Source organism: Microtus ochrogaster, linkage group LG1, assembly GCF_000317375.1.
Source record: "Microtus ochrogaster isolate Prairie Vole_2 linkage group LG1, MicOch1.0, whole genome shotgun sequence".
NCBI lineage: Eukaryota > Metazoa > Chordata > Mammalia > Rodentia > Cricetidae > Microtus > Microtus ochrogaster.
Window position 1 is genome coordinate 3,478,530 of NC_022027.1, and position 24,356 is coordinate 3,502,885.

At 57.7% G+C, this 24,356-nt stretch overlaps 2 protein-coding genes across 7 annotated transcripts; both read right to left on the reverse strand.

Moving 5' to 3' along the window:
* Nucleotides 1-41: 41 nt before the first annotated feature.
* Apc2 (APC2, WNT signaling pathway regulator) lies at nucleotides 42-20,147 on the reverse strand. Of its 5 annotated transcripts, none has more exons than XM_026785340.1 (15): nucleotides 20,021-20,147; nucleotides 14,416-14,574; nucleotides 14,210-14,279; nucleotides 13,942-14,122; nucleotides 12,724-12,832; nucleotides 12,508-12,624; nucleotides 12,315-12,392; nucleotides 12,069-12,167; nucleotides 11,218-11,605; nucleotides 10,641-10,736; nucleotides 10,184-10,323; nucleotides 9,799-9,876; nucleotides 9,567-9,683; nucleotides 8,665-8,879; nucleotides 42-5,588 (listed from the first exon to the last, which is right to left on the reverse strand). In XM_026785340.1, exons 1-15 carry the CDS (start codon nucleotides 20,072-20,074, stop codon nucleotides 584-586), a joined length of 6,906 nt encoding a protein of 2,301 aa, XP_026641141.1. In that variant the 5' UTR covers nucleotides 20,075-20,147; the 3' UTR covers nucleotides 42-583. The 5 variants fall into 5 exon arrangements, with proteins under 5 accessions (XP_026641141.1, XP_013206146.1, XP_005359119.1 ...); XM_013350692.2 differs by having other exon boundaries at nucleotides 12,508-12,621; nucleotides 14,210-14,300; XM_005359062.3 differs by having other exon boundaries at nucleotides 14,210-14,300.
* Nucleotides 20,148-21,647: 1,500 nt separating this feature from the next.
* Rps15 (ribosomal protein S15) lies at nucleotides 21,648-22,523 on the reverse strand. Of its 2 annotated transcripts, XM_005359063.3 has the most exons (4): nucleotides 22,449-22,523; nucleotides 22,232-22,317; nucleotides 21,875-22,109; nucleotides 21,648-21,790 (listed from the first exon to the last, which is right to left on the reverse strand). In XM_005359063.3, the coding sequence occupies exons 1-4, from the start codon at nucleotides 22,449-22,451 to the stop codon at nucleotides 21,677-21,679; spliced, it is 438 nt and encodes a 145-aa protein (XP_005359120.1). In that variant the 5' UTR covers nucleotides 22,452-22,523; the 3' UTR covers nucleotides 21,648-21,676. The 2 variants fall into 2 exon arrangements, with proteins under 2 accessions (XP_005359120.1, XP_026640973.1); XM_026785172.1 differs by lacking the exon at nucleotides 22,449-22,523 and having other exon boundaries at nucleotides 22,232-22,416.
* Nucleotides 22,524-24,356: the final 1,833 nt, after the last annotated feature.

The following is a 24,356-nucleotide window of genomic DNA, read 5'->3' on the forward strand; positions in this document are numbered from 1 at the left end:
GAACTAGTCCCTCCTCTGTGATAGTGAAGGGACACGGGACCAGTGGGTCCCCAGAACTAGTCCCTCCTCTGTGATAGTGAAGGGACACGGGGCCAGCGGGTCCCCAGCGCCACCTTTGGTGATCTCTCTGCAGCCATGATGAAGGAGTGCTTGGTGAGCAGCTTGGCCACGCCCCTCACCCAGCACTCCTCAGCTGCCTCTGGGAAGGCAAACACGCCTGGCAGAGCCCTCATTAACCAATTACCCCAGCACTAATTACAGGCTGGGCCGGGCTGAGGGAGCGCCAGCTGCCAGGATTTCACTACCCCCACCACAGCTCGTGCCCGCCCACCCACTGGGTGCAGCCCAGGGCAGGTCCTGCATAGAGCCTAGGTTTCTGTGCCCTGTGTCTGTCTACAGCCGATCCCCTCAAGCCCCAGGCATAGAAGCAAGGGCTGGCTCTAAGGTGCAGAGATGTGAGCTGGACAGGAGCTCTGAGGGCATAGCTGTGCCTACTCAGGGCATCTGGAGAGCAAGCCCCCCGGGAAGCCAGACTGTGCCACGGGGCGAAGAGAGAATGTTCCAGAAGGTTGGCCTACACTCACTACTCCAGGAGGCTGGCTGGAGAGGCTACAGGGGCTTTCTCCATTGCAGAGTCGCTGGCTTCTGTGGCCACCACCATAGGGCTGGGCACATAGTTGAAGGGGGGAACTCGTGCAGCCCTGCTGGGGGACCCATGCCTGCTGGTGGGAAAGCCCCCCATGACAACACTCAGGCCCTCGTGGGTGAAGGGCGCTGAGGCAGGTGGCTTGGTGAGGGCTGGCCCGTCCACATCGCTGCCCAATGGAGCCGCAGGGCCGCTGGCCGGAGCCTGAGGGGGGTCCCTGCTTTCCAGGCTGGGTGAAGTGCTGGAGTTGGTCTTAGGGGTGGCAACATCCTCTGTTTGTACCACTGCGTCACTGGTCTTGCGCTGTGGAGTCCCAGCAGGGCCGTCCTCAGGTGATGGGCCCCTGAGGGGCAGGGCAGTGGCAGGCAGCGTGCTACGAAGGATGTGGGGGACATCTTCATCTTTGATACGACGCCAGGTGGTCCCAGGTGCAGCCACCCTGGGCAGTGGCCTGGTCTCTCCATCACTTCCCCGGCGAGTGGTATTGGCATGGATGGTGGGCACAGAGACAGCGTTATCTGGCCTGCGGGCGACGCTGATGTGTGGCAGGGACGCATACCGCTTGACTGTCTCAGGCCGCCCAGGAGGTCCCCGTACAGGCAGGCGGGAAGGGCTCTCAGAGCTGGTGCGCCTGGGCGCCCGTGGAGCAAGACCTGGCTTGGCCTGCACCGCCCTCTGTGGCGCCAGGGGCTGCCGTGGGGACGTGCGCAACTCATCACAGCGAGAGGAGCAGAGGAAGACAGCAGGGAGCGCAGGCCTTCCGCGGCGGGGCGAAGCAGCCTGGGAGGTGGAGGCTGTGGAGTCCGCAGAGGACAGCTCCGATCTGCGGCGACGAAGACCTGGGGATTCCTTGATGAAAGTCAGCTGCCTGCGGAAGCCCGAGCGGTCTGAGGACTCACTGCCACTGGAGCGGGCTGAGGCTAGGCGCACTAGGCCCAGGCGACCACCGCGCACTCCAGAAGCCCCCTCAGTCCCCGTTCTTCCCCTAGGTCCAGGCTCTGGGGATGGCCTGGCCAGTGGTGGCGGCCCTCGCTTGACTGGTCTTTGCATGAATGGAATCCGAACAGGTGACTTCTGGGTCTTGTGTTGCTTAGCCAAAAGGGCCCTGGCCGGTGACTTGGACACGGGAGACCCTCCAGGGCCAGGCAGAGGCCCTACAGTTGGAGTGGCCAGAGGAGACCTCCTGGGTAGGGGCTGGGACGCTGGCGAAGTCTGTGAGGAGCTTGAGGATGGCGTCTTGACGAGGCGGGCTGGAGGGGTCGCACTTCTTGGTGGCTGGCTCAAGGCCACCTCTGAGATCTTACCTGGCCGGTGGAGGCTCCGTGAACGCTGCTGTCCAGGGCTGGGAGTTTTGGTGGCAGTTTCTGGCTGAGTGGTTCCAGATGTTCCCATCTTCTTAGGTGTGGTACAAGGGCCGGAAACTCCTTTGGACTGAGCCCGGGAGGCTGGGCTGGCTGTGTAGATCACCGTTCGTCCCCGGAGTATTCCTGGCTCCCTTGCCATCATTTTCTGGGTACCCTTTGGCTTCTCGGGGCCACTAGGACACCGCGGACTCCCGCTGATCTTGGTGGAAGTTGCACCCCGTTTATCTGGACGCCAGACACCCCCAGCCTCCGCCCCAGAGTTTCGCATTTTCCTGGGTTTCGAGGGCTGTAAAGTGGAGCCTGCTGACAGCCCAGACACCAGAGACAAGAGGGAGTCAGACTCAGAAGATGCCTCCAGGTTGGCCTTGGCTGCTGCCTGGTGCAACCACGTGACGATGGAGTTCGCACCCTCTTGGATGGCCTGCCACTCAACACTGTCCAAGTCGGAGGCTGGATCAGAGCCAGGCACCTCCTCACGGCATTTCCGGGGTATCTCAGTGGTTGGCACGTCGGACCGCGCAGCTCTGGGCTTGCGACGTCGCAAGCCAGGTACTTGGGTTCGGCGCCTGGGCAGGGCTAAGCCGACACACCTCTGCAGTAGTTCCTCCTCCGCCCTTGGGCTAGGAGAGCTGTCCCGTTTACTGCCCAGGCCAGGGTCCTTGGTGGCTGCCTGCTCCCAGCCTCGGGGATGGCTGGACGGCTGTTCAGAGGCCTCCAGCTCACTGAGGGAGCTAGCTGAGGAATAGCAGGGTGGAGTCTCATCCACGATGAGTCTGGGCTGAGCCCTCACAGGTGGTGTGGCAGGCTGTGATGCCCTGGATGGGGTCTCCTTCCTGCCTATGGGTTTCTCACGCTTAAGAGCCCGTGGGATGGCAGACGCCTGCCGGGGTGGTGGTGCCGTGACTGGGGGTTCCTCATCAGAGTCATAGAAGCAGTACACGGCTTCCTCTGTGGGTGTTGTGAGGCACAGTGACTGCAGAGCACCGTCCCCACAGGTCCGGGGCTGACATGAGCCATCCCTGTTGGATCGAGCACTCTGTGACCTGCTGAGGGGTAACTCCAATCGTGCCCGGTTCCTCCCGGCACCTCGGGTGTGCTCCGTACTCTTACCAGCGCCTGCTGCTTTGGGTCGGTGCCCACGGACCTGCCGGGCAGGGGCGGGACGGCCTGTGGGTTTCTGCCTTTCTCCAAGCCCTCCAGGCTTGTCCCTGGAGGGTCCCTGTAAGGTCTCATCACTGAGCGACGCAGCGCTGGAGAAGTTGACAGGTGTGCCCTCGGCGGAGTCAGTGCCAGAGTCATCGTCCCGAGCCGGGGCCGGCACTAACATGTACACAGGGACTGGCAGGGCGCGGCGGCCAGGCACCAAGGCAGAGACCACCTTGCGGAGCCGGGCGGGCATGGCCGCCCCCAGACATTCACGCAGTACCTCCAATTCTTTATCAACTGCTGACCGAGCCCGAGAACCAACGGGTGCTGGGCAGTCCATGCGGCAGGCAGCCTCATCCCTCCGATGGTGTCCCCCGCCACCCCCTGCACGCTCTGGGCAGGCTGGTGGCCTCAGGCGCAGTTCCACATCCTGCTGAACATACAGCTCATGCAGGGCTAGCGCGCTGAGGCTGGAAGCACAGGAGAAGTTCTCGTCCGGCTTCTCCACTGTGAAGCGCACGCTGCCTGCATCCAGCTCTGAGGGCGGCTGGCATCGTTCCCGACAGTCTGCGATGTCTAGGAAGCGTTTCACGTAGCTCTCCCACTGCAAGCTGAACTGGCTGGTCTCAGGCTGGCCGGGAGGCGCTGGTGGCGTCTTGCTGCGGCTTGGTGGCATAGTCTGCCCGGGGCTGTCGGGCAGCTCACTGGGACTCACTGTGCCACTGCCCAGCCCACTGCACGGGTCACTGGGGATGGAGCTGGCAATGGAGCGGCTCTCGAAGCTGCCCAGAGAGCTCACAGAACTACAGCGGCTCAGGACCAAGGGTGTCTCCTGGACGCAGTTCTCCGATGAACTGGATGGTGTCGCATCCTCCACCCCAAGACCTCGACTGCACCCCCGGCGGGGGGCTGGGATGGACATGGGCAAAGAGGTGGACCCGGATGCTTGCCACGCCCCATCCAGCTCCGCCTCACCAGGGCCGGTCTCCTCCAGCCCCTCCAGGGATGAATCACTGTCATCGAGGTTCCCAGCTTGGCTGGGGCCAGCATGGCCAGTGGAAGACAGAGAGGACAGTGAGCTGCACCGGGAGAGTGACATTGGCCCATCCTGTGCCACCAGCTTCTGCAGCACCTTGCTAGCCGCGGGCAGCGGAGAGGTCACCAGTTTCTCGGGGACTTTGCTCAGGCTATCTGCAGGTATCCACGCTTGTTTCCGAGCTCCTGGGGAGGCTCCGGGTCCAGCGAGGGGTCTGATACCCGTCCCAGTGGCACCGTCAAGCAGTGGCACATGCTGATAAGTTGGGGATAGCTTGATGGTACACACGCGGGCATCAGCTGCCGCCACGTCCCGGGCAGGCAGTTCAGCCCGGCTGGACAGGTCCAGGTCCAGCCGGCTGGGCCGAGTCTGCCCGCGCAAGGGATCATCGCGGTGCTCAGCCAATGCAGCCAATGGACAGGGCCGCATGTGTTCCCGGGGACAATAGCCATCGCTAGTGCTACCACTGTTCAGGCTGTCATTGGAGAGGCTGGTGTGGGCCGCCTTGAGCCTCAGCAGAGGGTGTCCCCGGCTGCTGGCCTCACGTCGCCCCCCTTCAGTGCCCCGGCATGGCGAACAGGACTGGGCACGACCCTCCCTTGGTGCCTCCTGCCCAGGGTCCCCAGAGCTGAGGCTGAAGCTGTCGTCTGATGAGGTGTGCAGGGCAGAGATGTCCTCCACCAGTCGGTCGATCCGAGCCACGGCCAACGCCAGCTTGGCCTTAGCTTTGGCGGCCACAGCTGCCTCCCCACCAGCCTCCTTCTCAGCTTCTAAGCCACCCTGGCGGGCAGGTTGAGTGCGGGCCAGTGCCTGGCCCTGAAGAAAGGGACTGCCAAGGAACATAGATAGCACCGCCGGGCTGGCGGGCTCGGCTGTGGTGGCCGCAGCAGCCAGAGATGGCGCGTCGTCATCATCAAAGCAGCCAGAGTCAGAGGCATAGTCCTGCACCAGCCCATCTAGGTGGCGAAGGGGTGGCAGGGGCTTCTTTGAAGTGGTCTCTACCTCAGGCAGACCCTGCTTCTCCAGGTGGCCCAGCGCATGCGCCAGGCGCCTGGTGTCCAACTCAGCTTCCAGTGCCCTCTGCTTGCGGACATATAGGCTGGGCACGCAGGTGCCCGGGGAGATGGCTGTAGCCGCTGCCTGGTACTTGGCAGGTCGGTGGGCCAGCAGGTTCCGCAGAGCGGCAGCACTACCCATGGCGATCATCTTGTGTTTAGAGTGCACGAGGTTGCGCAGCATGCCCACAGCCCCCAGGTCCCACAGCAGTTCCTGGTCCCGGGGGCTGCGGGCCGACAGGTTCCAGAGTGTGCCACAGGCGTTGCTCACGATGGTCAGGCTGTGTGACGTGAGGTGCTGCAGCAGTGTTTGTAGGCAGTTGTGATCACGGAGCACCTGCCTGGAGGAGCCCAGAGCACAAGGAAGGTGGGCTTGGGTACCCCAGCCCTGTGGAGCCCACCATCCACACCACACTGCAAATCAACCCATATCCGCTATAGCCCGAGGTAAGGTCACCAGTGCAGCTCCCAGCTCAGGCACGCTCACCTGCTCTGCCATGCCCACCCTGGCCACCCACACCCCTTGCTCCGCTACACTCGCTTCTACTTCTCTGAGCCTTTAACCAAGTCAGGTCTACCCCTGCCTGTGATGAAGCCAATCCCAATTCTGTGTTGCTAAACTCCTAGGCCTGCCACGCCCATCCTGCCTGCTGTGGCCTAGCCACGTCCACACCCACCTGTCAGACCCCTGCTCAACCATGTCTACCTCTATTGCTGGCAGCAGCTAGCCTAGTTACGCCCACCCTGCCAGTCACACTTAGCCATACCCCTGTCACACCTACCATCAGAATACCACTAGATTGGGCACAAGTTTGAACTTGAGAAAAATGAAATAGCAGTAGCTAAGCATAGCTGCCCCACACTGCGTGTCATGCTCAGTTGTTTGGTTTTGTTTTGAGGAAGGCTCTGAGGAGGCTGAGGAGAACTTTAAAATCAGTTGCTAGCTGGCGCTGCCCTCCCTGTGTCAGGTTCATAGGCGTGTGTCCCGTACCATCATACCTGTGTTATTTATTTAGCTTGTTTTTTTTTTTTTAACTTATGGGGCTGGAGAGATGGCTCAGAGGATAAGAGCACTGGCTGCTCTTCCAGAGATCCCAAGTTCAATTCCCAGCAACCACATGGTGGCTCATAACCATCTGTAATGAGGTCTGGTGCCCTCTTCTGATGTGGGAGTGTCATATATCAATCTGTTGATTTCATTGGTTAAGGAATAAAGAAACTGCCTAGGCCCCTTGATAGGCCAACCCTTAGGTGGGTGGAGTAAACAGAACAGAAGGTGGGGAGAATGAAGTTGAGTCAGTGAATCGCCATGGTTCCCCCACTCCAGGCAGATGCAGGTTAAGATCATTCTTGGTAAGCCAGCTTGTGGGCTACACAGATTAATAGAAATGGGTTAGATCAATATGTAAGAGCTAGCCAATAAGAGGCTGGAACTATTGGGGCCAGGCAGTGTTTAAAAGAATACAGTTTCCGTGTAATTATTTCGGGGCATAAGCTAAGCTAGCCATGTGGGCGGCCGGGTGCTGGGGACGCAGCTCCGCCGCTCCTAATTCAACACTCTTCTGGCCCTCAGGAATACATACAGGCAGAATATTGTATATATAATAAATAAATAAATCTTTAAAAACTTACTTGGTCTTATTTTTATTTACTTTTTCTTATTGATTTGCATTGGTGTTTTGCCTGTATGTGTGAGGGTATTAGAGATCTTGGAGTTACAGACAGTTGTGAGCTGCCATGTGGGTGCTGGGAATTGAACCCAGGGCCTCCGATGAAAGAGCAGTTAGTGCTCTTAACTCCTGAGCCACCTCTCCAGCCCTTACCATTGGTTTTTGAGACAGGGTTTCTTAGTGTAACTACCCTGGCTGTCCTGGAACTCGCTCTGTAGACCAGGCTGGCCTCGAACTCACAGATCCCCACCTACCTCTGCATCCTGAGTGGTGGGATTAAAGGCGTGCGCCACCACCGCCCAGCTAATTAATGATTTTATCACATGTGTAAGGGTGTTTTGCCTGTGTAGAAGTCTGTGCACCATGTGTGTGCAATCCCCACCGATGCCAGAGAGCCTCGGAACTGGAGTTACAGGTGGTGAGCTCCCCAATCTAATAGTGGGAACTGAACCCAGGTTAGCTCAGAGTACTTACTGAGAACCACCTAATACCCCATCCTACCCACCCTTTCTCCTCTCTTCTTTGTTTCTTTCTTTTCTTTATTTATTTTTATTTTTTTATTTTAAAATATTTATTTATTATGTATACAATATTCTGTCTGTATGTCTGCAGGCCAGAGGAGGGCACCAGACCTCATTACAGATGGTTGTGAGCCACCACGTGGTTGCCAGGAATTGAACTCAGGACCTTTGGAAGAGCAGGCAATGCTCTTAACCACTGAGCCATCTCTCCAGCCCTTTTCTTTCTTTCTTTATAGAAAGCATCTGATATGTTAGTTCCGGCTAGCCTGTGCTTCCCAGGTGCTGGGTTCAGGAGCGAGCCTTGCCACTCCCCTATTATGAACATTACTTAACAACACAGTTTATTTTATTCTATGTCTGCGGGTGTTTTGCCTGTATGTTGGTGCCTCCACTACATGTGTCTGGTGCCAACAGAGGCAAGAACAGGGCACGGGATTCTCGGAGCGGGAGTTACAGATGGTCGCAGCTGCTGGAAAGCGAACACAGACCCTCTGCAAGAGCAGCCAGTGGTTTAACTACTGAGTTACTTCTCCAGCACCAACAATACCATTTTAACTTACGCAGTCTAGGGCTGGGTGCTGACTGGTGCACGCCTTTAGTCCCAGCATGTGGGAAGCAGAGACTGGCTGATCTCTGAGTTTGAGGTTAGTCTGGTCTACACAGTGAGTTCCAGAATAGCCAGGGCTACAAAGAAACCTTGCCTCAGTGGGGAACAGCTGGCCTCAAACTCACTGAGAACCCCCTGTCTCTGCCTTCCTGGTGCCGGGATTAAAGGTGTGTGCCCTCAGGCCAGGCCTCCCATGTAATCTTCCTGTGCTGTTTTTTGTAATCCACTTTGTCAACTGGATATGAGCCTAGACACAGCCCAGGTGAGGGGCCCCATCAGGTTGGTCTGTGGGAATTTTCTAGATGACGAGGGAGGGCCCAGCCATGGTGAATGGGGCCACCCCTGGGCTTGTGGTCCTGATGTACAAGGAAGCAGGCTGAGCAAGCAGTAGGCAGCACACCTCCAAGGTTCCTGCCTCTGCGTCTGCCCTGAGATCCTGTCTTCCCTCAAGGATGGGCAGTGAATCCTCTCATGGTGTTTACCATGGAGTCCTAAGACACCGTGTGTTACATCCTCTTGGTACATATGAGGTAGCAGCTGCCACCTGCAGACACCCCCCCCATGCCATCACCTACCCCCAACCCTCTGCATAGCCAGGCAAATCATAGCGGGGACTGACCTGTAGTCCTCTCGGGTGGCAATGAGGCTTGACACATTGCGCAGGATCCCACCACCGCTCTCGATGACTGCCAGGGAGTTCCCTTGGCAACGGTAGGTGAGCGTGCTCACCAGAAAACCCAGTGCACCTTCCACCTGGCAAATGGCTGCCTTGTTCTCCGTGCTGTGCGCAGACAGGTTCCACAGAGCACTAAGCACGCTCTTCAGGGTAGACTCCTGCGATGGGAGGGAAGGATGGTCAACGTGAGGGGCCACAAAAGATCAACCGCCAAGCCTGCCTGTCCTGCACTCTGGAGGCTGAGGCAGGAGGATTGCAAGTTCCAGGACAGCCTGGAATATCTGTAATGTGAATAATATGTTTAAAAGAATGCTATGGCCGGGCGATGGTGGCGCACGCCTTTAATCCCAGCACTCGGGAGGCAGAGGCAGGCGGATCTCTGTGAGTTCGAGACCAGCCTGGTCTACAGAGCTAGTTCCAGGACAGGCTCCAAAGCCACAGAGAAACCCTGTCTCGAAAAAACCAAAAATAAAATAAAATAAAAGAATGCTATGAAAGTAGCTCTATGGTAGAGCCCTCCCAGAATCCCCAGTGAGGGGGCTGGGGGCGTGGTCAGGGTGTAGCCCCGCCTAGAATCCCCAGTGAGGGTCAGGGGCGTGGTCAGGGTGAAGCCCCCCCCCTAAAATCCCCCAGTGAGGGGCTGGGGTTGCTTAGCAGTGAGGTTACTTGTCTAAGGTATGAATACCACTACTCCAGTCCTCAGCAGTGTGGTTTAGGGCTGGAGGTTTCAGAATTTTAGGATTACCTAATTTTTCCCAGGGTCTCCCTATTCTGAGCCTGTGTCTCATGACAGTGGCTATGGTGACTTCCTCTGACTTCTCCAATCCCCTGCCACCCATGCTCACCTTGGAGGCCCGCAACACACACTCCATAAGGGCGGTCATGCTGCCGACTTCCCTCAGCACCTTCTTGCTGTTGATGTCGGCCCTCCATGACAGATTACGCAGGATACTGGACACGACCTGGCCCAGGTGGCAGGGGCAGTCACAGAGGACCCAGGGTCCAGGATCCAAAGGCACCCCCTCTTCCCACCCACTTTGACCCTGGTGTCACCCACTCCCACCCTGCCCTGGGTACCTGATGAAGCTCCTCACTCTCAGAGGCCAGCTGAGCCACGATGGCTTCCATGCAGCCTCGACGGGCACACAGTGTGGCCTGTTGGGATTGACACGGCACAGTTGCTGTCCCAGCAGCGGCAGCAAGGGACGCCCCTGTTCTTTCTCTCCCTTCCTCATGGGTATGCAGACGAAAGTGATGCCCCGATAGGAAGAGGCCACTGTCTGCAGACAGTTGTCCTTGCCGGTGTACATGTGAGCCCAAGAGAAACTCTTGCCAGCCTCTGCCCCTCTGTATGCCAGAAGTGACTCCCCACCTCCCAGGGCCACATCCAGGCTGGGGTGAGGTGGGGAAAGCCTCAAGAGGACACCTGAGCTCCACCCATCCTCCTCCTTCCCCTGGGAACCTTGTTGGCGACGTCTCCGAAGGTGAGGTTGGTGAGAGTCATGCCAGCATAGCGGCGCAAGGCAAGGTTGAGTGGATCCCGGGTCATCTTATGCATCTCGTAATCCACCTGCAGTAGCTCCGCCACAGCCTGCAGCCCCCCTGTCAGAGGGGAAGGAAGGCAGAGAGGACAAGGCTTGTCCGGTGAGGCCTGTCTCTCCATTCTATGTGGACCACTTTCCCAGGTCTTCTGTTTTAATTGTTTCTCTGTGTAGCCCTGGCTTCCTGGAACTTGAACTCACAGAGACCCGCCTGCCTCTGCCTCCTGAGGGCTGGGATTAAAGGTGTGTGCCACCGCCACTGCCAGACTTCTTTCCCTGTTCTTATATGGTCCAACCCATGCTCTGTACCATGGCATTTAGAGGGGTCAATCAACCGCTGTGTAAGGCCCAGGAGGGGGTGGGGTGGAGGGAGCTCACCTAGCTCATTCATAGCCCGACGGTATTCCTCATCAAAGGACAGCTTCATCACCGCACAGGTGGCCTGGCAGATCTGAGGTTCGATGGGCACAGGGGCTGTGGGCAGTGGCCAAGTTAGAGTCCCATTCCCGTAGTGATCCCTGAGTTCTCCCTTGCCTCTCCCCGCGCTCTAATGCTTCAAAATCTGTGTAACGTCACACACTTGCTGAGTAATGGTTATACAGATGTCCTATACAGACGTCCACCTCATGGCTGTGGAGCTGCTGTCGCTTATATAACTGCACAGCAGAGACGGGTGAAGGAAACCCACCGCTGTGCTGTATGTAGCACAGGCCTGTGACTTCTTCAGCGCCCCGACCCAAGCGAAGACAGGAGAGTCACAGGTTCAAGGCCAGCCTGGACAAATTAGGAGGGCTGGTGGCCTGTCCCAGCAGTACAGTGCTTAGAATGAGGGGGCTGGGGGCGTGGTCAGAGGTAGAGAGTATTTTGTGCCTTCCTTTGCCCCACTGTCCCTTGGGCTCAGCTCATGCAGCTGAGAAGGTGCGCATCTAGTTGCTGTGCAGGTGCTTCCACTCACCGTCTCCTGCACCACCCTCAGTCCCGCTGTTGTGCGCCTGCAGCCAGTCCCAGCAGGTCTCACAGTAGGCTCGTATCTGCTCCAGCACGTGCAGCACACGCATCTCCTTGCGCGCCAGGCCCTGATCGGGCTGGGAGAAAACAATGTTGTGCAAGGCTGCGTTGGCACGCATGCGTGCATCTTTGGCACCAGGTGCACCTGGGGTCCCCGCATGTCCCCCAGCCCCGGTCTCAGCGCCATGAAGTATCTGGAGTAACAGTGGCAGACAGCCTGAGCGGCGCATGGCTACACAGCTCTCAGGCGAGCTGGACATGGCCAGCAATGTGCGCGCTGTGTCTTCTTGGTCGCGTGTTGCCAACATGGATAGAAGCCAGAACACCACCTCCACCTGCAGGGCAACATGGGATGAGTGCAAAATGGCAGTGGGACCGTGCTCCACCACTGCTGACAGTTCCCCTTCAAGAGGTGGCCCGGCCCGTGGGCCCGTATGAAGGCTCGGTAGGTAATGGCACTTGCCATCGAATCTGACGGAAGGGGAGAACCGACTCCTGCAAGTTGTCTTCTAACCTCATTACAACAAAACATGACCATCCCCCAAGGAGCCCACACTAAGCAGGGCACTTTAACCCCAGCAAGCAGGAAGCAGAGGCAGGCAGATTTAAGTCTGAAACCAGCCTTGTCTACACAGCGAGTTCCAGATCAGCCAGGGCTCCACTCCGTCCCAGAACAAAGACCTCTCGCCTCACAGAGAGAGAGAGCCTCTGTCCAGGTTGAGTCTCCATCAACCGGGATTGCCTGGGGACCCTCACCGGACGCCACTGGCAGTCCATGCTCGGATTTTCCCTTCTCACCTTGCTGTTGCCAGGCTGAGGGGTGCCATCCTCCGGGTGCGTGGGGACTTCCGGCTCCTGGTCCTCCTCCACCGACACAGGCTTCACTGCCAGCAGAGCCTGCGGGGAGAACGTGAGGCCTGGGGGTGTCAGTCTACACTGCCCACAGGCTGCAGAACCCTTCCTGGGCGCAGAATAGGGGACTGTCACTGAGTCGGCAGACATCGGTCATCACCCCTTTGGCCCTAGCTCTGCTTGTCTTGGTACCTGAGGCTCGGTCTGCTGCACCCGGTCCTGGGCCTCCAACAGCTCCTTGTCAATCTGCTCCAGGCGCGAAGCACGGATCTAGAGACCAGAAACGGGGAAGGCAAGCTTGCTTGCTTGGATGCCTCCACCCCTCCTTGACTCCTCCCATTCAGCCCGCCCTCCACTCCCCGATGCCCGCATGTGCACTGGGCACCTGCGCGCGCTGCACCATCTCGTCCGAGGTGCCGAAACGCTCCTCCATCAGCGAGCGAATGTGCTGGGCCTCGAACTCCAGCTGCTGCCGGATGAGATCCATCTGCATCGAGAACTGCTGGGAGGGGGCACAGGCTGCGTGAGGCGCATCCGGGGCCGGCCTCCCAGTCACACACACCCTGTTCCCTCATCTTCGCTAGGTGCCCCAGGGTCTCACCGTGTCAACGTGTGGCAGCTCATCCAAACGCTTTGACAGGCCCTGCAGCTGAGAGTAATACCACAGCTTTTCCTTCTCCTCTTTCTCGATCTCGCTCAGCAGAAAGCATCTGGGGTAGGGGTGCGGGGTACCTTCTTATAGGTGACATTCCCAAGGACCCACCCCCACCCCTACTCCCAGCTCTGAGGTGGGCACTGGAAGAAACTGGATGAGTGGGAGGGGGAAGCTAATTGGAAGTGCAAAACAGCAATCCCTTGTGAGGCTGAGGCATGAGGATCTCTGTGAGTTTGAGGCCAGCCTGGGCTATAAGAGCTACTTCCAAGCTAGCCAAGGCTATGCAGAGAGATCCTGTCTCAATAAATAAAAAGATAAAAAGGAAACAAGGCAAAGGGAATTCTAGGAAGACCCAAGAGGCCGCAGGGCTCTGGAGTGCTCACTTCCTCCCGTTCATACATGCCAGCTCTCAGGCCCAGAAGCCTAACTGTCCCCACAGCGCCCTGGAGGCTGGGCCGGGGGATCCTCACTAGCCTGGACTGTATGCTAAGACCCCTCTCTTGGCTGGCGAAGTAGCTAGATGGGTAGGGCATTTGTCACCAAGCCTGGCCGTCTGAATCTGTCCCCGTGGATCTCCTGGTGTCCGCTGACTACAACACACACGCCATGGTGCTCCCCAAAGAAATAGATATGGTTGGGGGCCAAAAAGAAAGAAAAGAAGCAATCAGCAAAAATCTATCCCGATTTTATGGAGTGGAAATCTGAGGCCGGAAGTCGCACCTAGCTGACTTAGGTAGAGTTGATTGTCGGCTGCTCATCAGGCAGACCTCAGGCAACCCGGACGGGCTGAGCCCAGGCTCCAGCACTGCCCCCTCCACTGGCCCTAGGCCCAGAATGTTTGGGCTTCTGTTCTTCCATCAACAAAGGCCTCCTTGAGAATCTCTGGCATTAGGCCTGATTCTGAGCCCTGACTTTGGACTTGACTCTGTCCCTACAGACGCTTGTATGTCTCTGACTGGGGTGGGGGTTCTGCCAGGAGCCTTTCCCTTTGCCAGAAATGTCCCCATATCCTCTGTCCTCCTGCTGGGGTCAGCCAGACAGGAATACAGTGGAGATGGGCGTGGAAGAGCCAGGAGATGGGTGTTACTGTATAGCGGCGTGGCCACAAGCCAATGAGCCAATCAGAGGACAGAGATCCCTGGGGCAGATTCTTTCCACTCTCACCGCTCCTGGTCCAGTTCTTCTAGCAAGCGGATGGTGGCCCGGCTCAGCTCCCCGAAACTGTCCTTGGATGGGCCAGAGCCGTGCACTGGGCTTCCCTCTGGAGTCCGGGAGGCAGGCTCTGGGCCCAGGGCTGGGGGCTGGAACTTTAGGTTGTAGAGGCTACTGATGTCAGTCTGAAGAGCTGAAAGGAGGGGCATCACGGGTGAAGGTCAGCAACCTGCTCCTGCTGTGTCCCCACAAGCCATGGGACAGTCCCCGACGCACTCACCTTTCAGCTGTTCTAGCACTTCCGTCTGCCCGGAAGACACCAGCACCCGCGCCTCCTGCTCCAGCTTGCCCTGAAGGTGTTTTAGAACTTCCTGTGGGCATGGTAGGGAATAGGGCTGTGGCCATCGAGGCTGCCCCGGGGACCTCTCTCAGCCTCCCAAGACATCAGCAGTGCTTCTGAGCCACGCCCGTCACACAGACCCTCACCTTCATGCCGGAAGTCTCTGTCTCCAGCTTGGAGAGGTGGCTGGAATTATCCCTCAGCTCCTGTCTTAAGTGCGTGTTCTCTGCCTTCAAGGCCTCCACCTGCCGTACCAGCTGCTCGTACGATGCCATGGAACTGGTCATCTTCAAGTCCTGCAGTGCCTGGGGCCAAGGAGGTCACAAGAGTGGGAGCTGGTGTCCCTCAGAAAGGCCAGGGTCTGAGCCCAGCCCTCTCGCCCACCCTAGGGCATGGTTGTCTGGTGTGAACCAGTCACCTGGCCAGCATCTGAGGCAGACAGACACAGAGACAGAGGAAAACTGAAGTTGGGAGTCCTTACAGGGTTGTTCGATACAGACAAGTCTAATAATGAATGAGGCGATGAGCGAGCACCATTTGTGGACACCTGCACTGACAGACAGCCAGAGGGTCACACAGACATCTGTCACTCTGGAAGTCCAAGTCAGCAGGTGGATGGGCCACCTGGAGGCCATCAGGATCACAGACTGACACAGGAGAAGCTGACAGACAGACAGACAGACAGACAGACAGACAGACAGACGGCAGACAGATGGGACTGATTCCCCAACAAAGCACAGACTGCCCAGGCTGGCAGACACCTGGGGAGGATGGGTCATTAGCTCACCCAAAACACCATGAAGGCCAAGGAGCCCCGACTAAGGGAGCTATGGGCAGGAGATAGACCCAAACTCACCATGATCATCCCAGGGCTTTGAGTCCTAGGCTGGTCCCCCCGAAGCCCCACCTCCCCCTCCATTCACGAAAGGCTCTCCAGAGTCTGTTCGTGGCTCAGCAGCCTCTGGCTTGAACGCGGTGCCACCAGCTCTTTGTGTTCCCGAATGTCCAGCCTCCTCCCTCTGTCCAGCTGGCCAGTGCCTCCTCCTTCAGCTTGGCTCTCCCTCCACAGCCACCCTGAACCCCCACAACCCCCTTCCGTCTTTGTTCCCTTCTATCTGTGAAAGCCCCCTCCCTCCGCCTTTGTCTGAGGCCCACCAATGGCGTCTCGTCTCTTCTCCTGCCTCCTCCTCCTCCTCCTTGGGAGCCCCCCTCTCCTTGCCAGCCTTAAGGCTCCATCCCAAATCAACCACACCCACTCTGTTTAGGCGACACCTTCTCCTTTGCTCCCCCCACACCTGAACACACATGATCTAGTACTGATTTCTCCTTTTCTGAAAAGCTCTGCCCACCCTGATGTCACCCAGGGCATGGGTGGAGGGGACCACCAAATGTCTTAGGGTCTCAGTCTCCCACCATCCCATCCTGCCTGGAGGACCGGCTGTGGCCTACCCATGCCTTCTGGCTTCTTCCTACAACAGAACTAAATCTCAGCTGTTCCTAGGAGAGAGAAACTTGGGTCTAGGGCTAGGGGTGTGGTAAGAGTGGGAAAGGAGGTCGTGTAATCAGAACCCAGACTCTTCCTGCAGAGATGCTCAGAAGCCCAGGTAGTTAGCTGGGCATGGTGGCACACACCTCCATCCCAGCACTTAGGAGGCAGAGGCAGGTGGTCTACAGAGTGAGTTCCAGGACAGCCAGGACTACACAGAGAAACCGTGTCTCGAAAAAACAAGCAAAAAAAAAAAAAAAAAAAGAATTCAAGGCTAGTTTAGGCTACATATTGAGTTCATAGTTAGCCTGAGCTACTTAAGACTCTATCTCAAAAGACCAAGCTAAAAGCAAACAAAACAGACCTGTCCTCTCCTGTGTCTCTGCGTGTCCACTGAAGAGCGGAAGATCTACCCCTGACTGCCCCAAAGGGCCAATGGGAGTTTCCAAGCCAGAAGTGACTTCACCTTGACACAAATTCTACCCATGGATCAAGGCTCACATTTAATCGAGCCCTGCGTTTGAGCCGAAGGCAGCATGCCATGCCCAGCCAGGAGGGGGAGATGAGGCTCTGCAGGAATTGTATAGTGCCCACCCATCGGGATGCTGGTGCTCCACACTTGATGGCTCCCCTCAATGTCACTTATTATCCTGACCCCACAGGGCTACCAGCCCTCCAAGCTGAATCCACCCCACCCTTACCCTTGCACCAGGCCACCCCTCCAGTGTCCTCCTGCTTGCTACTGCGGAAGGCACAGTCCCCTCCAGAGGAAGCTACGAGGCTCACTGTTGGATTCCATCCTATGGTGTTCAGACGCCTCCCATGGCTCCCCAGTGCCTGCCGGAAAAACCCTAGCACCCTACACGCACAAGTCCTCAGGGTGCACGAGGCCACCTTTCCTGTGACCCCACACCCTACATAATACTACGGAAAGGAGTCCCACCTACCAATAACCCCAAGGTGGCCACCTTGGCAGGGGACAGACAGAGAGACAAGTAGTAACTGGATGCGGGTCTCCTGACTCAGAGGGGGAGGCACAGGTGTGGAGGGAGATAGACACCTGGGGGGCGCATCGCCGAACTCCTGACATCCCAACACCCCAACCTTTACAGAGAGGTAAAGAAACAGACTAGAGGCACACAGCAATTCCCCCGGATACACTCCTCTCCATCCCTCACATATCTTCTATGGATCTGGGTGTTGGAGCCCATGAGTGTGTGTGTGTGTGTGTGTGTGTGTGTGTGTGTGTGTGTGTGTGTGTGTGTAGGACTAGCCGTAGTGACTCTGATGCCTGCCTCATCCGGACTCAGTTTCCCCTCAGCTCCTATTCTGCATTTGAGCCAGTACTGACAGGGCGCGGCAGGTCGCGCCCCTGCCCTCCGCCCAGGGGAAGACGCATGCTTACTTGCATCTGGCCTAGCTGTGAGGCCCAGGGCCTTCTTCCTCCTCTTGGCTAGACCTGCAATCCAGACTTGGGGTGTCTAGGTCTCCAGGGATCTCAGCAGCACGAGCAAAGGGGGGGGGGGGTGTTCCGAAGGGACAAAGCCCGATCCGATCCCGGCCTGGCCAGGTGGTGCGGCGCTGCCGCTCCCGGCCCTGGGCGAGACCACCAGGAGCAAGCGGGGGAGGATGCGGGATGCAGGTGCTTGGGCCAATGGCGGCGCGGGAAGACGAGCTGGTGCCATGGCAACAGCCAATAGCAGTCCGGGGCGGGGACCAGTGGTGACCGCGGGGCGTCGGGCCTCCTTAGGGGCTGATGGGGTGGGGGCACTGGGATTGATAAACCCCTATCAAGGGAAAAGGGGTGCTTTGAAGCCAAAACCCCATGCAAAGCATCAAATTGGTAAATATTATGCCAAAATCTTGGGGGAAGGTTACTACTCAATCCACCCACCAGGTGTGGAGATGTCAAGGCAGGAAGGACTTGGGACAAGCAAAGTCAGAGTACCCTGAGGTCCTCAATGACCTGGGACTTGGAAGGCTGGGAGATGGGCAGGCATTCTGGGGCCAGATTGACAATCGCATCTTTCACTGTCCCGCCACCTGACAGCACCAGGACCTGTGACAATTCCTCCCCGTGTCTCTCTGTCCCTGTTCTGTCTCACCCCAGGTCTCTATCTCTGACTTCCCGACGTCCAAAGGGTTCCCTTGGGCGCTAACCGCAGAGCCTGGGCTGGAAAGATGGCTCAGAGGTCAACAGTGTATATTACTCTTTCTGCAAACACAAGTTCCGTTCCCAACATCCAGGTCCAGTGGCTGCCAGCTCCCACGATTGCCTACACCTGTGTCATGTGTGAGTTGTGTACACACACACACACACACACACACACACACACTGCCAAGGCCTGAACAGTCCCTCTGGCTGCCAGCTCCACTCACACAACATAAGTGTGGTCAGTGCTGAGAGAGGTGGCTATATGGCCTACTGCAGCATTTTCCCATCTGGGGACACAGACAAACCATAGAACTTCTGCCCCTCTGTGGTGAAGGAATCTCAGGGGGTGCCAGGCAAGGCAGGGGAACCCCTCACCCTCCAGTATTTCCAAGCAGGAACAGTTAGCAGGGACCCTAAGGGTCCTCCAGCTGGCTGAGCAGTGGTGGCCTCGCTGCTTGGGAGGAGGTGGTAGAGGGGCCCTTGCTGGAGGCAGGGAAGTGGGGAAGGCTTTCTTCATGTCTGTCATCCCAGCACCGAGGCTGAGGCAGGAAGATGACTTGGCGTTTGAGGTCAGCCTGTGCTAAGGTGAGACCTCATCTCAAAAATAAAAGGGACGAAGCGGCCAGCTTGAAGTCCAGGCATGGCGGTGTCTGTGGAGCACTGGAGGGGGGGTTCGTGGGATTCCGCCAAGGCGAGCCATCAAGGCCAGGAGAGCTGGGAGGGTCCTCATAACTCAGCTCAGAGTTGAACAGGGTGGGGTGGAGTACAGAACACAGAGCCATTTGACTTCTATTCTGCCTCCACCTCCCTGGGTGACCTTGGTGTCCGGCCTGGCTTGTGGTCCTTATAGAATTAACTGTTCAGTTTCTCCAGAACACCACAGTGTGCCAAGACCTCTCAGGCAAAGGCTGGGGGAAGGGAGACTTTACACTCCCACATGGAGACAATGAGGCTGTGCTAGCAAGGGCACACCGCTTCAATTACACCCGAGCTGCAGCCAGGTCTCTGGAGGGGTTGGGCCTCCTCCTGCCTTCATGGAAGGCTATGGGGACCCCTAGACAGGAACATTCCTCGCTCCTTCCTGTCCCGCCCTTGCTGAATGAACTTCTGATGGACTTGGACGCCGCCATGTTACCAGGCACTCTAAAGTCCTAAGAGCTGGAATCCAACCCTCAGCCCCAGTCACCAAGAATCCAAGGCCTGATCTTCATGATGGGGGAGATCCTGCACCTAGTGCCCTGTGCCCAGGCTTCCCAGAGGGCTCAATGCACCCTGGGACCCCGATTTGTGACACTGCAGAGGTCACTGGACCTCCAGAGTCTGACGGCTGTCCTCTTGGCTTGCAGCCAGCCTACATACACCCCCAAGTGGGCTCCCCTGGCTGTGGAGTAGGCACAGGGCAGCTACATGACCACAGCTGCCCCTCATTTGAACAGGGCTGTGCTGGGTGACAGAGGCAGCAGATGCTGGAGGGCACTGATGGCCCTCGGCTTCCCTGGGAGGGGGCAGGCTGCGGGGGCAGCCACTCCCCAGACCCCCGGCGCATAAGCACTTCTGTGGCTCAGTCATATGACCTTGGCCAGCTTGATTGTGCCCTAGTTTCCCCTTCGTGGCAGAAGTGCAATCTTAGGAATGTCAGTCTGTGGACACTGAGCAGGTGGGCCCTAGCTCCGTAGTGTCTACGGGGGAAACTGAGGCCTAGCAATGTGCAGGGCGTGGTCGGGCCACGCATTCTGCGCTGGCTGGACCCTGAGCGCGTTGTACCCCAGCTTCAGCCCTCTGTCTCCTAACCACTGGTCTCTAGAGGGGAGGAAGGAGAGGAGAGTGAGGGTCTCTAGCGCGGAGGGATGCTCCCAAAAGGTCTGCGCCTGCGCAGGGCGGGGGAGGGGTCGCTGCAGCACAGGGGAGAGGAGCCCAGCCCCAAACACATGCCAGGCGGTTTCTTTGGCAACTATCTCCAGAGCAACTATGAAAGACCCCCGACTCGTCAAGCTGGCTTGTTCCAGCCTGGGTGTCTTCACGCTGACCCCAGGGGACGGCTGTTTGCAGTCAGGACCCCACCTGGCTGTACCCACACCCTCGTCCCCGGCCAGGACTCCCTGTACCCTACCTGGTCCCCGAAGAAAGCTGAGTGCAGGAGGCTTAGGAGCCCCAAGAGCCCCATGGAGCTGCGGCTGCTGGACAGCGCGGGCCCCGCCCTTGGCCGCAGGGATGGAGGCGAGAGGCAGGGAGTATTGCGCCTGCGCACAGAAGGGGGGGCGGGGGTGTCACTCCTAAGGGGAGGGGTGACCTGAGACTCTAAAGATGTAAATCAGGGACCCGCTTGCGAACAGCGAAAAGGTGCATTCTGATGGGCCTGGAGGATTCTGAGTATTAGAAACAGTCCAAGGGGCAGTAATTAAAAGAACCGAGATGTGGGGTGAAGCTAGAAAGCGCCACCCTGTGGCTGGGACACTCTGCACCCGTGTGTGGACAAAGTCATTCAACATTTGCTGGGTGCCACTCTGAGAGCTGTGGGAGGGGCATGGAGGGGTCGGCTGAATGGGGACACTGTCTGAGCTGCTGAGCCCGTCATGTATAAACGCGGAACACATACTGCAGCTTGACCCTGTAAAATGGACAAACAGGTCTGAACCCCCGGTCTTTGTCTACTTAGCAAAAACCGAGATAAAAGTCCACTGGGTGGTGGAGGCAGAGGCAGGTGGATCGGGGAGTTCGAGGCCAGTCTGCTCTACACAGTTCCTGAATATTCAGGCTACAGAGAAACCAACGTCTCAATAAACAAAAAAGGTAATAGGTGGTCAGATGTGGTACACTCGGAGACCAAGACAAGGTTGAGGTTTTGTTCCTTTGATCCAGGCGACCCCGAGTGACGGAGAGACCTGGCAGAGGGGCTGGCGCAGACGTAGACAGAGAAATGGATATGGGAAGTAACGCAGTAAAGACTGGACTGGCCTCTGCCAGGAGCTGAACTAGGAGGCAGCCAGCCTCCAAGGAGGGGCCTGCCTGGGATGCCTTTTTTTTTTTTTTTTTTTTTTTTTTTTTTTTTTGGTTTTTCGAGACAGGGTTTCTTTGTGGCTTTGGAGCCTGTCCTGGAAACCCGTTTTGTAGACCAGGCTGGTCTCGAACTCACAGAGATCCACCTGCCTCTGCCTCCCGAGTGCTGGGATTAAAGGCGTGCGCCACCATCGTCCGGCCTCTGGGATGCCTTTCTCCCACACACCCAAAAGTCCCTGGTGCCGCTGCAGGCAGGTAGCTCATGCTGCTCTTGCTGAGGACCCCAGGTGATCCCCAACTCTTCAGCCTTCGTGGGCACGGTGGGCAGCTGGAGTCTGCAGTAAACTGAGGTTACCTGGCTGGCTGCTGCTAAGCCAGCAAGTGCATGCCTTTAACCAGCGGTCAGGAGTCCCTCCACTCACAGCGCCTGTCAGAACCCCATGGGCGGGGAGGCCCAGGACCCGGGAGGCTCCAGGGTCGAGCAGCCAGGCCACCACTGGCCCTCTGCCACCTCCCACGCCGCTCTCCAGCAGACCCTGCTCTCCCGGCGGCACTCATCTCAGTTCCTGCCCACTCTCTTGCGGTCCCCGCTTCCCCACGCACCCCCAGCCATCCTGCTCACTCTGCAGCTTGTGCTATGCCCAACAAGGCAGTCCTGAACGCTAGACAGCTTAGATGAGCCCCGGAACCGGGGAGGACACCCCGCCCCCCAGGAGCCCCAAAAGAAAGTGGACTCTGAGGACTGAACATGAGTCTTTATTGGCCACAGCTACTTGAGGGGGATAAAGCGTGAGGAGTGGGTGGCACCGATGCCAGGCCGGCCGTGCTTCACAGGCTTGTAGGTGATGGAGAACTCGCCCAGGTAGTGGCCGATCATCTCCGGCTGCAGGTGAGGGTGAGCGCAGTGTGAGCGGCTGGGAGGGAGGAGCCGCCCCACCGCTGCCCCGCGCACCCCTCCCGCGCTCACCTTGATCTCCACCTGGTTGAAGGTCTTGCCGTTGTACACGCCCACCATGCTCCCCACCATCTCGGGCAGGATGATCATGTCTCGCAGGTGGGTCTTCACTACCTCGGGCTTCTCCATGGGCGGCGCCTCCTTCTTGGCCTTTCTCAGGCGCTTGAGCAGCGAGTGCTGCTTCCGCCGCAGGCCGCGGTTGAGGCGTCGCCTCTGCCTGGCGCTGTAGAGCTGCATCAGCTGCTCACTGCGGGGAGAAGGGCCGGGGCGGCTCAGAGCCGGCGCTGGGGACCTCCCCGGGCGCACACCCCACCACAGTGGACCCGAGCGTCACCCCGGCTGCCAAAGGTACCGCGCCGCGCCGCTTACTAGGACATGTCCAGAAGCTGGTCCAGGTCCACGCCGCGGTAGGTGAACTTGCGGAAGGTCCGCTTCTTCTTCTGCTCCACTTCGGCCTGCATGAGCGCGAGTCGGGGTTAGCGGGCCCCGGAGACCCCGATCAGCGCCCCTGAGGCCTGTGACCCCCGTCCCCGGGCGGATGGAGCCCGATACACCAGCACGGAGAGCGCCGAGCCCGCGTACTCACCATCTTGACGGCGACTCGGAAAAGGAAGCGATGGCTGCGTCTGCGCAGTTATCGCGAGCTCCGCCGGGAGGCCACGCCCTCAGCCGCACGCCCGCTTCCGCTTTCCCAGAGACTCCGTCGCCCCCTGCTGTGGGGAGGGCAAAGCGCAGCCAGCCCGCGCCAGAGGGGTGTGGTTCCATTTGGGGTTTTGTTTTGTTGTAGTCTATCTGCCGCTCTTTTCTTTCTTTCCCTCTCTCTGTCTCTCACATGTACAAGTTCTCAAGGAGTACCAGTGCTCTCTAACTCATGGCAATCCTCCTGCTTGACTTTGTATTTTCATTTATTTGTTTATCTTGCTTTTTCAAGGCAGGGTTTCTCTGTGTATCCGCCTGCCTCTGCCTCCAGGATGCTGGGATTAAAGGTGTGCGCTACCACCGCCGGGCTTTGTTTGTTTTCACTTTGTGTGGTGTGTGTGAGAGACTGTGCTGGTCAGAGGACAAGGCAGAGGAACGAGTTCTCTCTTTCCACCACGTAAATCCCGAGACTTGACTTCAGGTCACCCAGTGAGCTATCTCCCCACCTACTTCTTTTCTGTTTTGGACAGGGTCTCATGTAGCTCAGGCTGGCCTCAAAGCTGATATGTACTGAGAATGACCTTCCGTTATGCCCAAACCCGCAAAGTCCCCCCAAAACCAAAAAAGAGACCGAGTCCCTTATGTAAAAGCAAAGAGCCTTTATTTTATTTAAGTTTGCAAACTCCGTCTCTCCATGTGTTCCGCGTATTGGAATAAACGGAGAGCTCCGAGCTCAGTTAGAGTAGGGTTTTATAGTAGTAAAGGTGGGGGCGAGGGGGTCTCTGAGGTTCAGGACCCCTGATTGGCTGACATTTGTCTGGGGTGTCCTGTTGACTATGTGCTGGCAGGTGGTCCTATCTACAGCGGTTGGAACATTAGGCATTTCCTTTGAACGTTCTGCTGTTGGGTGGTGTTCAGGTAATCTGCTTCTGGTTCTTCCTGCGACCAGGTATTTATTGCTTCAGGGTAAACTACTGAGACTCAGGTCTACCTTCCTGCTGATCTATAGAACCCATCTTGGCAGGTGTATACCAAGTTGCCCTGGGAAAGCTGCCCTCAGCCCTTCTGGTAGTCCTGTCCCCACCTCTAGAGTGGTCTGTGCCACCCACCATGCCCAGCTACAAAAGGGAGGGCTGTTTTTAGTGTTGTCCCTCAGTCAGGCATGATGGCATGTGCCTTTAACGCCATCATACAGAAGGCAGACAGGACAGCCAGGGCTACAGAAAGACACCCTGTGGGGAGGGGGAACCCCCCTCACTCCATACTAGCAGGCTTCATACTCAGGATCCTCCTGTCAGCCTCCTAGGCTGATGGAGACGCTCTCAGGGGCATACTCTGTGATGTATTTGACAGAGGGCAGGACTCTGGCTTCTCTCACAACTCCATTTAAATAAAACTTAAATCCAAAGTAAACTACTGGCTTAGTGCACAGCCAGGACTGTTAGCAAAACAAAGGGAACTAGCCCTGGGGGGTGACCAATACCCTTTGTCCCACCTACTTAGTCCTGTAGGTTTGAAGGCAGTTGGGGGGGGCAGGGTCTCTCAATCAAACCCAGAATTAAAGGCGTGCACCACCACCGCCCTATCTGTGAAACCCTGTCTTCAGACAAATAGGCACACACCTATTATCCCAGCACTCGACGGAGGCAGGTGGATCTCTGAGTTCTAGGTCAGGCAGGGGAGATACCTTAGTGCTTAGGGCCCCTGCTAAGGCAACGTTCAGCGTGAGCTTGGAGGCTGCCTGCAACTCCTCCTGGGAGGTGGAGCCAGACTCCCCTTAGCGAGTTGGCAAGCATGATTAGAAAAATCAGCCTCTTCTGGTTTGACTGAGAGACCCTGCCTAAAACAGTTTTGG